Source organism: Ischnura elegans, chromosome 8 (genome assembly GCF_921293095.1).
Source record: "Ischnura elegans chromosome 8, ioIscEleg1.1, whole genome shotgun sequence".
NCBI classification, from domain to species: Eukaryota; Metazoa; Arthropoda; class Insecta; order Odonata; family Coenagrionidae; genus Ischnura; species Ischnura elegans.
In genome coordinates, this window is record NC_060253.1 from 80,793,235 (window position 1) to 80,805,845 (window position 12,611).

At 36.5% G+C, this 12,611-nt stretch overlaps 1 protein-coding gene across 4 annotated transcripts in view; it reads right to left on the reverse strand.

The window, feature by feature from the left end:
• Positions 1-448: 448 nt before the first annotated feature.
• Positions 449-12,611, reverse strand: part of LOC124163368 (FMRFamide receptor) — a 682,967-nt gene continuing 670,804 nt past the window's right edge. For 3 of the 4 annotated variants that reach the window (XM_046540240.1, XM_046540239.1, XM_046540238.1), the window contains exons 12-15: positions 11,848-12,199; positions 9,596-9,749; positions 5,041-5,191; positions 449-1,689 (exon numbers count right to left, since the gene is read on the reverse strand). In XM_046540240.1, the coding sequence (XP_046396196.1) occupies positions 1,267-1,689; positions 5,041-5,191; positions 9,596-9,749; positions 11,848-12,199 (1,080 nt within the window). In that variant the 3' untranslated portion in view covers positions 449-1,266. The remainder of the gene's footprint in view (positions 1,690-5,040; positions 5,192-9,595; positions 9,750-11,847; positions 12,200-12,611) is intronic. The other variant, XM_046540241.1, reaches the window with a different exon arrangement.

Sequence of the window (12,611 nt, forward strand, 5' to 3'; positions counted from 1 at the left end):
TAATATCAGAGGCAAACCAAAAACATATTCACACTTTTTTTCCATTCTAAAGACAAAATTATAAATAATAGATCAAAAACTGCAATGATTGCTGGTGAATAACTCATCACTGAAACCATTAATAATGGATAAGAATCATTTAAAACACAGCTTCTATGAAGTTTCAAATGAGCTCTATGAGAGATTTAATGAAACGAGGAAAGGGGAGTACAACAGTCGGCTTTCATTTCATTTTATTCGTCAAAGCTTGAAAATATTCTTAACTTCCGAGGGAATTATGAAATATTTCGCTAATTTGAGAGCTTTACATACAACTGTATGGGAAGAAAATAAACATGCAAGCTCTGCTGCTTCCACTTAGGCTAAAAAAAGCCAATGTAGTATAATTCAGCTGACATGTAGAATAAATGAGAAATAACCAGGGAAATAATATAAAAAAACCCTTAAATATCACAGACAAATAACATGTCCAAGAATATTTATTTTTGTATGACGGTTGATTACTTTCATTACCCAATAACACAAAAACTGGATATCTGTCACCGCCACACCTGAACATGGAGAAATTATAGAATTTGAGTTGTGGTACCAAGTTAAGGTGACTGAGACAGATTTCTTTGGAGATAAATGCTACCTATCAAACTTGATATAATTATCACTATTACTTTTTAAGGAGGGAGATAAAAGGTATTCATTTCATAAATTCCTGGGATCCAGTGTCAAACTCTCTAATATTCTTGAATAACCCATTGCGATAGATGTGCAAGTCAGTCATGATTCAAAAAATACATCCTGAATTACCCTATTCTCCATTGCCATAGATGACACAAAATTCATAATTGCTTATACAACCTGGCAACCAACCATTAGCAATGTTTATAATTGAGTAGAAATGGCACATCTTATGTGTTGAATCACAAAAATATCAATGCACAATGCAGCAAGCACTGCCAAGGAGCAAAAAAAAAAAACTGAAGAACCAGTATGATTCCTGCCAAGTTTTGTAAACATTCACCCTGCTCCACGTTAATGTTTTGAACATCTTTCACAGGGGTCTTGTGCTACCACATCACAGGTGAAAATAACCAAGAGAGCAACATAAGAAGCACATTTGATCACTCACAACATCCATGCTTTCTCCCATGCACTCACATCAACAAGCGTGTACATAAACTCACTCGTGTAAGAAGCTACCATAGAGGATCAGGAGCAGTGACAAGGAATGAGAACAGGTTCGATGAACTATCTCTTGCACTTTTTCCAAGTTTAAACACCCTTCCTTTCCCCCTTGCGGTCCTCCTCCGTCACCGTTATCACCACAGCTGAGCTTGAGGTCAAAACCCCTTGGTCCCCCCTACGCCACAGTCTCTTGTTCAGGTTTTGCAAGCTCGAAAGGAATCCCCCCGTCCTCCTAAGCTTTGCCATCCCATTCCTACCATTAGCTGCTGCACTTCCATTTCTCCCCGTTCCCGGGGACAGGAACTCGTCCCTCGAGGTTTTCCCTCCCTCGCAGACGAGCGGAGTTGAATCTTCACGGGTGATTGACGAGGATGGCGTGCCAATCGAACCACTGGCAAGAGGGGTGGAGGAGCTTGAAGTCATGGAGCTGGTGGCCGCATTGTTATTCGGTTTCTTTCCTCGACTTCCCATAGATCTTGTTCGGAAAAACCCAGCTGCCACTTGGCTTACCTACAAAAATGATGGGAGAGATAGAAATACAATACAAGGGTTCAAAGTCATTTTGGGCATTTAAAAAAATTAGTTGCTTTCACCTTCAAAGGCTTGGTCAACTTTGTTCATTAACACTTCATGCTTTGGTGGTCGTGAGTGTACCTACCCTTAATCTTCCAACTGAAAGATGTATGAACCAATAAAACTCAAGTACTTATTCGCGTAGTTTTATGAAACATTAAAGTAAAGCAAGAGGATTAAAAATAAGATACATGTATTGAACTTTTGTGATAACACTACTGCATATATATCCACGAAAAAGAGTTTTTTTTATTTAGAGAAAAATGGCAGTGTTGTAGGCAGTAGAAGCCGTGAACCCCATGGATTGGCCAGCTCGGGAGAACTTTTCAATTTTCTTATTTTATGTTAATGATTTATTAATTTGAAGCTAAGGCAATGCAGTTATCATAATATGGCATCAGATAAACTATTGATACTTCACAAGTACCACCATCATATATAAACAAGTTAGGCCAAACCTTTGAGAAGAAAAGCGACTAAATGTGATTAGGTGGGAAAGATAAATGTCAAATGTTTTAAATCTGTAGTGTGTTGTTTCATGGTTGAAAAGAAAATATTGGATTTCCCATATTTTTTAGGAAACAAGAATTAGCAGTTAATGACAAGGAAAGGGGAGGAAGTAAAGGAGGTGGAAAATCACAGCTACTTCATCTGTTGGTCAGCATGTCTCTGACGTATAAAGCAAGAAAAATAAAGTTATGATTTAAGGGTGGAGCAGAGTAATTTCTGTTTGAAAATGGCATTCCACTACAAAGCAATCGATGCAACAATCCCTTCTGTGAAAATTTTATAATTTATGACATAAATTGCGGGTGACTCCATAAAGTTATCATTGTGGCTAGTCCTGGTACCTATACTATAGAATCAATATTAATGAAGTCTATTCAGCCAGACTGCTGGACTGAATAAATTCACAAAAATAAATTCGTTGAGTGATATTTGACATAATGCACAAGATCCAGCATGTGATAGAAAGCTTGAAGGTATGATATATTCAGGAGGCAACCAGCAGCTGAGGTCATTTGCACAATAAGGGAAGAGTAGGGAGGGAAGGGTGGTGAGAAACCTGCCGCCGGCAGTAAGCCTGCTTTAAACAGAAGGCAAAAAAGAGATTACAGCTTAACTCATTCTGGACCAGTCACGAGTTCACTTGTGTTTTATGTCCAATCCGTTGTAGGCGGGTCACATGTTAACTTGTGTTTTATACATTCTTAACGGAAAGCAAAAAGGAGATGATGGCAAGTGTTAACACATTCTGGACCAGTCACAAGTTCACTTGTGTTTTACGTCTGATCTGTTATAGATGGGCCTCATGTTAACTCGTGTTTTATACATTCTGCCTTTACATGCCTCCCATAATGATATACATATTGTCACTATTTTGTTTAAGCACCGATTACAGAAAATAAAACAATCAAGTCAGTAGACAATAAATGAAACGTGATTGCCTTTGTGTTTTCATTGGCTATTGAGTATGTATGTAATTGAATTAATTACAGTTGATTGCAAAAAACCAAGCTTGCTGGGAAATATACCCGGCTACATGGGTAAGTTTGAAAAAAAAATCTGGTCTTTAATGTGATTGAAGTCCCAACCAATGAAAAGAGTGCTGCACTTGAAATTCCCTCCATAAAGCACTCAGATAGGGATTTGGCAGTCTCTGAAAAATCTCTGTCACTGCTGGAATTACAACCGAAACCTACAGGGTGGGAAGGCAGCACTCTTATATGTCTTCTCAAAAGCACGAATACACCATTCATTTTAGGAAGCATCATTGGACAGAACTATTGTAATATGTACCTTGTAATATTCGTATTCACAGGCAAAATTTAGAGTTTTATGTTGGGGGGTTAGCAATCCTACCGGGAGTTTTTAGGGGCTATGGAACACCCCCCAGTGGAAGAGAGGGTTCCATAATACTTGAGTGTTCCTGGAAAATTTGTTTAAATTAGCCCCTGGAGATTTAATTTAGCATTTTAAGTACTACTATTTAACAAGGAAAGTCCCTCAAGGGGCCCCACTAGATCTCATTCAAATTTTGCAAGTTGATAGAAAATGGATACCCATGAGATTTAGTTTTGGTTTCAGCCACCAAAGCTCAAAACTTTTTGAGATATAGCATCAGAAAGTGCCATAAAATGCCTAAATGTATGCATGTCGTGGCACAGCAATACACCGTTAGTGCTCTTCAACCTAGCAAACGGATTATAAAGGCCTCTATACACGGCGAATGATTTCATTTGCATGATCATTCAGCATAATCATGCGCATGATCATTCATTGTGTATGACGGAACTATTCGCGAATGAACCTTTATGCGCATGATCATTCAGTGAAATTCATTGTTCTATTTTGCTCGCATGATCCTGTGAATGATCATGTGATCATTCAGCATGAATATTCGCAAGATCATTCACCGTGTATAGAGGCCGGAAGGGTCTATTATTGCGCTGCAAGTTGCATAAATTTAGGAGTTTTTGCTCTTAATTTCCCTCACTAATATCTCAAGAAATATTGAGTGTTGGCGGCTGAAAAAAATTGCAACTAATGAGAATCCTTTCCTATAACCTAACAAAATTTGAACGAGATCTGTTGGTGATACTTGAAGGACTTACCTTGCACGAGTACAACTAAACTTTATTTAAACTTTTAATTTTTTCATTGTAATTGAATGTGCATATTCTGTACTTTTTTGGACAAATTGCCATTTTAGTTGGGGGGGGGGGGGGGGGGGAGGGCTCGGCTCCTCATGGGCCCCCAAAACTCCACCATTGCCCACAGTTACCATTACTCTTACCTTATTTTCACTGGAAAGGGGATCATGGCTTAACATATTGTGGGTGGGTCACAAGTTTACTTGTGTTTCACGTGCCATCTGTTACTGAAGGGTCAAGAGTTACTATACTGTATTTCTCTGAATATAGTCCCCCTCTGAATACAGTCCCCCCCCCCCTAATTTTGAGGCTTTAGTTTTGGGAAAAATTAAAAAAATGCGTTTGAATATAGTCCCCCTCTTTACATTTACCACAGGAATTTTTGGAAAAAAAGGGGGGACTATATTCAGACACATACGGTACTTTGTTTTAGAACCGGTTTCATCATTAGACAATGTAACAAACTCGACTACTTGTGTGTTTTTGTAAGATATTGAGTAATTAAATTAATTACAATTGACTGCAAAAAGTCAAGCTTGCTGGGAAATATACCCTACTACAGAGGTAAAAGCATCCTTGGACAGGACTATATACTACCTTGTAATGACCTTATCTTAAGTATCATTGCTCTTACCTTATTTTCACTGGCAACATATGCTGAAGAATGCCGTTTAAGTCTTGACTGGCTTCCTCCATTACGATCATCGGTGGGAACTGAGAGTAGGTCCGGTCCTCCAGAGGGACTCCTGCGTACCAATCGAAGTGATAAAGTAGTTGGGGATGTCCTGGGATGGGAGAAGAGAACTTTCAGGAAACCCAGATTAATAGAAAATTGGGAAATGGTAGTATGGTTAGACTACACAAGATCTGAAGCCAGCAAACAAGGACTATGATGACTTGTATTTCTGAAATCTCTTCTCAGGTTCAATTGTGCAAGAAACGTTAAATATGCTACACGATCGTTTTTTACAAAAAATATTATATGTTAGTGAAGCTAAATGCCTCTTTAATTTCATGCACGGAAAATGCATTTAAGTTAGTTGTTTAGAAAGATCAACACCAAGAGCACATTAAGTGTGTAGCATGCCTGGACTTTGAGCAGGAAAGGAAGAAGAGAAGTCCACAAAAGCATTTTTAATAGATAAGTTTTTAACTTTAAATTAGTATTTGAGTAGCTTCAGAACAATCTTTCTCATAGTTAGCTCTATTGGTGACAATGAAGGTGAACACTTGTAATGAAACAGGAAGTTTCCCTTTAATTTCTAAATGCAGATGAAAGAATTTAGAATACAGAAGTATGTTCTAAAACTCATTTCAAGATATTATCAGATTCTTCAGAGAGTATATGAAGAGAAAAATCAAAGATTCTATTTGAAAAAGACAACTGGAAGCAAACATATTCCAATCAGAAATTTTAAGCAGAGAATAAGGAAGAAAGTTATAATCAAGTGTTCACTAACATTGTCACAAAGTAGACACAGTTCACAAGAAAATGAGGTTTCAACTTATACTAGAAGTAGCTCTAGCAATAGTTATTAAGGCTCCAATGAATGATGCATCTAACAGATTATATCCAGTTTTATGGATAAGAAGAGCTTATTGATAAAGTACAGTATAAGAGAGAAGTAATGACAGAGCAATGAATAGACACATTTATATGGAGAAAGGTAGATATTAGGTTGAAGGAAACGTGTGTGCACTGAATGGTGGTAGTAGTTTCCATTCAAAAAGGAATATGTGTGTTTCACAAATATAATCCTCTGGCACATAATACAAGGTGCCAAAAAACACCTGAACTATGCGTGGAGATCTGTCTTAAAAAGAAACATCATATCATGCAATGTGACAGAGGACAGACAATCACTTTCAAGCACACATAAAACAATTCAGACTCAATCCTGAAATATGATAAATAATTGGCTAACTTGAAAGCAAGCGTAATTTCCATTCCAATTCCAAGAAAATAACTGATGGATTTATTCTACGTATTACTCGAAATCGTATGAAATCCTCCTTTATGATTTTTTCAATCATTCCTGCAAATGAAAGGACACACCAAAGGCCCAGCCTACAGTTGCCTTTGAGACCCTTAAACCTTTTCGGTTCCATCAAGTCATATCCCTTGCAATTTCAAGTGCCTTCAAAGCACACATTTCTGTCAACACTGTATAATCAAATTTTATTCTACTCCTAACGTATTCTTAATGCCTTTGTTCCAAGAGAGAATAGCTGGCAGATTTTCTCCAAAAAAGACCTACTGCCCCCTACTGTTGTGGAATTGTGAAACCTGAAGACAGGCAGGTCAAAAATTCATTTAAGAGGCACATCCTCATTTTCAGCTGTTTTTTTTTTGGGAAAAAGGCAAATCTCTTTTTGAGTTTTTAGATATTTTCATTCTATATGTATTTTGGAATTACAAAATACTTCCTAAAATATATTATAATTGGAAAATACTTTGATATTAAATATTAGATTCAAAACACAAATTATAAAACTATTAAAAAAGTGTATTTGCATTACTTATATTTCAATACTGCCCACCTCTGCCTATATCCTATTTCCTCTCACTTCCTAATAGCTCCCGACCTACATATGCCCTGATTCAGAGGCGGATCCAGTATTTTTTTCTATGGAGGCACAAGGGTCTGACAGGTCTTCTCACATTTGAGATTAAAAACAAAATGCAACAATTAATATAGAATATATTCTCTTTACTTTGATATGAAAGTTATCAATATTATATTAAATGATTGACGCTCTGTAATACAAAAAATAAAACAAAAGTAATGATAACCATATTAAAAATCTTGTCCATTTTTTAAGCATCTCGAAGGGCACTAGCCCCCTTGTCCCCCCTAAAACCGCCTATGCCTTGATTACTAGCTCTACCTTTCCTCTCAAGAATGGTACAAATGCATTGAAATTGGTCAAGGTCAATTATGCAATCATGTTGAAAATACAAAGTTTTTGCTTCATTCAATTCAACATGGATTTCCACCAAGTTACCAAGCTGATGACTGAGTTCATTTCAAAGAGTGCTATGGAACATGAGATATGAACCTGACATATTTGGAATTTTGTAAAATATCATTTCCTGCATGAGGAGAGAGAAACAACATCTGAAGCATGAAGGAGGCACATTAAAAAATGAAGGCAAGATCATGGTAGAAAGATGAAAACCACAATGGTGCACTTTTCGAGCCACAAAACTATAACAAAAACCATATTATTTGATGCAAGTGAGAGGTGCAAGGCGATAAAATTTGGTGCACTACGTTAAACCGTGAGTGCATTCAATAAGGGATAGAGGCCATGGAGTGAGGAGAACTATGACATAAATTCACCCTATGGAGCACAGAATAGGTCAACTCAACAGCTCCAGAGGAAAGAATTAGGATGACATCAACCAAAGATACATGCCATTATGGGAGTATAAAATCTCACTCAGGCAATGAATACTTTCTCTTACCAAGCCTGCTCAGCTACATGGAGACGCATATCAATGCGTTCAGATATATGCACTATTTTAATTGTAAGACTAATGATGACAGCTGCAAATGCAAGAAGACGGAGAATGATGGAATTGATGAGGCATTAAGAAAAGTACAATGATGAGAAAATCAGACCAAGTGGCTGATAAAAACACACATCCAGTGTGGGGAGAGGATTATCGCTAGCAAAATGAAGGAAAAGATAAAAATTATAAACTAAATTGTCTCAGGTATCACAAAAAATTGAAATAAACAATTGAAATGAATACCAAACCTAAGTGGAAAAGTTAAGGAATATATAGTGGATGGACAATGATGCAAAAAATCTGCACAGAGAACTAAAAGCTCTTTTCAGATTTTTGTTATCAAACGACTGTCAAGCCAGTCTCAAAAGCAAAGCAATATGACCACTAATCCATAAATTCTGTCTTTCCCTCTTCTGATTAAGCATAAATTCTGCCAAAGGTGGAAGGAATCAACAACAATGCCAAAGGAAAATCTGAGAGCTTGAGAAGGCTTAAAATGATGTCTGCAACACAGTTATCATGCGCATAAGCTAAATCTCTCATTTTTGTGTATTCCGACAGGGGAGGGATTAACAAGTATTAACATTTTATGCACTTCAACAAGAATATTAATTGATTTTAGCAAGCAGATTTTATTTGACTGGCGCACATAAGCTTTTTCACGTGAAGATTGAAGTGTATTCAGGTAGAAATTTAGGAACATCAAGGAAAAATAGAACCCATTCTTATTTAAGTGTCTGTGCAAGAAATAAGGTAGGTTGCAAGAATTGCCTACATGCGTGTAAGCAGAGCATTTTTTGATTACACAACACAGCAGATGACAGGATGCGAATATTTAACCCATTAGTACCGTTTTCTCACAGGCAGAAGACAATGATGCAACCCAAATATGTATGCAACAACATCCCAATCCATCAATTCCATTCCAAGCAATTTTTGTGTCATGCATTGCTGTTTATCTGGCAGTAAAACACGTTTACACATGGTGTAACCAGGTCAGATCAGCAATCTGATTAGGTTTTTAAGTCCCATTAATGATATACTTACAGGAAGTGTAAATATGTAACCATCTTGAAGTGTCTGAATGGGAGGAGGTTTAATAAAATGTAATACTGAGGCAAGCATTATCCAAAGCAGTCTTTCACTGCAGGTTAAAAAAAGTAGGCAATGCTGAAAAAGGCATTGGTCATATTTTCTTCCTAATGAAATCCATGCAGACTGTGTGTTAACTCCTTCATTGCCATGGAAGGATAATAGGATATTGATGAAGGTATCAATGATATGATTTAATACACATTGTTTCAATATGGCAATGTTGATTCTGATACATAACAATTTATAATGCAAAATAACCTGTCTCATAGGTGCCAATTCTTCCCATTTTGTTAGCAATTTTAGTACCAATATATATCTTTAAACCACCCTTATACATAAAACAACCTTTATTTATTTTTTATACTAAGGAAACTTTTGTTTAAATGATATTTTTTTTTCAAACATAAATCATTAATTTTTCAGCCATTGGCTGTTTATAATTAAGTTCTGCATTGGGAAATATGGAGAAAATAATTTTAAAATGCAAATTCTACATGTTTTCCCAAATTAAATTCCTTACTTCTAAAATGCTAATTTGATATTAGTTTGAATAAAAGTCATGAGTAGGATTACTTACTTTTGAGTGCCTTCAGTTCCTCGGCACTGGGAGTCATCGACACTGGAGGTTGCCATGTTGTTGTATGATTCTGTGCTTTCCTTCCTCTCTCGCGGCCTGCGGTTGCCACTGTTAGCCCTCCTCCTCCCACCTCTTTTCCTCATAAGAGCACCACCTGTGGAACATCAGATTCATCAAACCGTAAAACTAGCCCTGATAAACAACCCCATTGCGTGGCTATCTCCATAAACTGCCACCATTACCTCAAACAGAATGTATTTCCCATAAAAACAACTAAAATTTTATCACTCTCATGTGACCATCTCACCCATATTTTTTTCAGCACCCATATTTTCTCTAAAATGAAAGAAAAATTTTAATTCTCTAGCAAGATAATCATGTCAATTTAAAGTAATTTATTGATTGCTCCATTTACTATTACACTTTTATTCATTTTATTAGGACTTGGTGGATAGCACCCACCAAGTTCCAGTTGGTAATATGTAAGTTATTGACTGGATAGGACACAATACTTTTACATTGAAGGTTGGAAGGAAAAAGGATGTACACACTGGAAAGAATACTTGAACTTAGGAGTCACTTTTGACATTTGCTTGTAGCCAAAGGTTACATGATCACCTCAAGTCCTGAATATTTATGCTTTAAAAATTTCAAGGTACAATCAATAAAAAATAAGAAAAAATCTCAATGAACACCTTCTTCACATCCATGCTCTTACATTCATGATTTCACAGAAAAAAGATTTAGCATTCTCAGCAAACATCTGCTCATGCATGGTTATAAAAGAGGTTGAGATAGCATTTAAAAGGTTTAGATTTAAGATGGCATTGATTATGAAATGTATGATATAACTCACATACTTGCTAAAAAAATCCAGCTCAAAATATATGTATGTATGCATGAAGCATTTGATTTTGCCTTGGAGCATTGAGTTTGAGGTGAGTTCAGAAATTATGATCTAAATTAAAGACCCTAAGAGTAAAATATTTTTTGAATGGATGGATGAGCCATATTTTAAGTAATTATAGAAATGGAGCGACAGTGATTAAAGACAAAACATACTAATGTATCTGAATATAGTCCCTGCCCATGTCCATGGTAAAAGTAAAGGGGGGCTATATTCAAATGCATTTTTCCCAAAACCGAAGCCTCAACATTAACATTAGGAGGGGGACTATATTCAGAGGGGGACTATATTCGGAGAAATACGGCATATTATTCAAGTGCATTTTTTTTTATTTTTCCCGAAACCGAAGCCTCAACATTAACATTAGGAGGGGGACTATATTCGGAGAAATACGGCATATCCATAACATTCATACATTCAGCTCTAATACCAAGCCCCGTTGGCTGGCAATTAAGATCTGCCTTCCTAATACATATCATCCTGAAAGTGCTCATTTTGAGTCAATGGCAGACACCTCTAACACATCCACTAGAAGTAATTTTTTGGAATATGCTGACCACTGTTTGGATGTCATTTAAAAAAATTTGAACAATAATGCAAACACCCAACAGAGATCTCTAGCAAAAATGGTGTACAGTCAATTTAGGGCAACAGAAGAAGAGTGGGCACAGTTAACCCAGCGGAATTTTTCAAGCATTGCAAGCTGTTAAGGAGATATTGTTTAAAAATTTACTACCATGATTTCTCATGAATATTTATAGTAGAATACACTGCAAAATTCATGATTAAAATACAAATGGTAATTTGCACACTATTTTATTTAACACTTAACGACCGACCATGGTTTCGACACTTTGTGTCATTTTCAAGGACCTTGTGTGAAACCTTGAATAAAATAGTGTGGAAATTACCATTTGTGTTTTAATCATTGATATGGCATGTTTATATCAGTCACCTAATGGACTGGTGTAACATTTATTTGAATAATTTATGTATTCAGATTAATGTATATATTGAAATATCCACAAAGACTTTATGTATCACCTGATTTTAACCTATTTTAATGATTACCTATTTGGATTGTTCAAGTATTTCCTATTTTGATTTTTCAATGATTACCTATTTTGATTTTTTATGATTACTTATTTTATATTTTTACTGATAAATGATTTTTTTATGCAAGGCTATTTTTCCTTATATATCCTTCATTTCCTTATGTACTATCTTTCTGTGTCCATGTATTCCAAGTTAAAGGGTAGCATGCCCGTCAATAAATAAATTATAAAAAAAATCCACAAAATTAAGCCTGAAACAATTTTATACATACACTACAAAATTATTTTACCTTCATGCACACTCTCCCTGATGGAAGTCCTCCTCCGAGTAGATGCCATGTACCTCCAGCTCTTGGCCCAGCAAGGAGCAAAAGTTCTCACAAAGGTCCTCCTGTACTTTCCAGAGAGGGCACAGTAGAGGAGGAAGTTGGAGGCTGCATTGATGGCCACAAGGAGGTTGAAGAAGTTCCCAAGGATACGTAGGAGGGTGCGCTGTACTGGAGACGGCTCGGGCGCAATTGTTTGGTAAATGAGCAGCAGTGCCGTGGGAAGCTGGCACACGACAAACAGGATGACCACGGCAATGAGCGTGATGGTGATTTTATTCTCTTGTGTTTGCGAAGCCTCAGACTGCTCCCCAGCCTGGAATAGAAATCAACTGATCTGAGGAGTTGTTTCTGATATTTGCCATTCACCAAAGGATACACAATCACCTCAAAACTAGAATGTGCAGTTCCTGTTTAGTCAAGGTCTCATGGACGTACTTAGCGGGGGGCAGCTGCCCCCCCCCTCCCTAGAAGCAAAAATTGCAAATGTTTTAAGGAAAATATAATTTTTTCAAGCAAATAATTTAAAAATAACTAATAAAGAGCTTTTACAGTTTCCTTAAAATGTTGGTTTCATTCACCTTTTCCATGCTTAAATCTTACCTATAACGTGAATAACCATGGCTTGCCCTTTCCTAGTTTTGATCCTGGGTACGCCCTTGCAAGGTCTACATGATACCAAACATGGTAACAGTGTAAAAGTTGAATACAGATTCAAGGTTAATTAT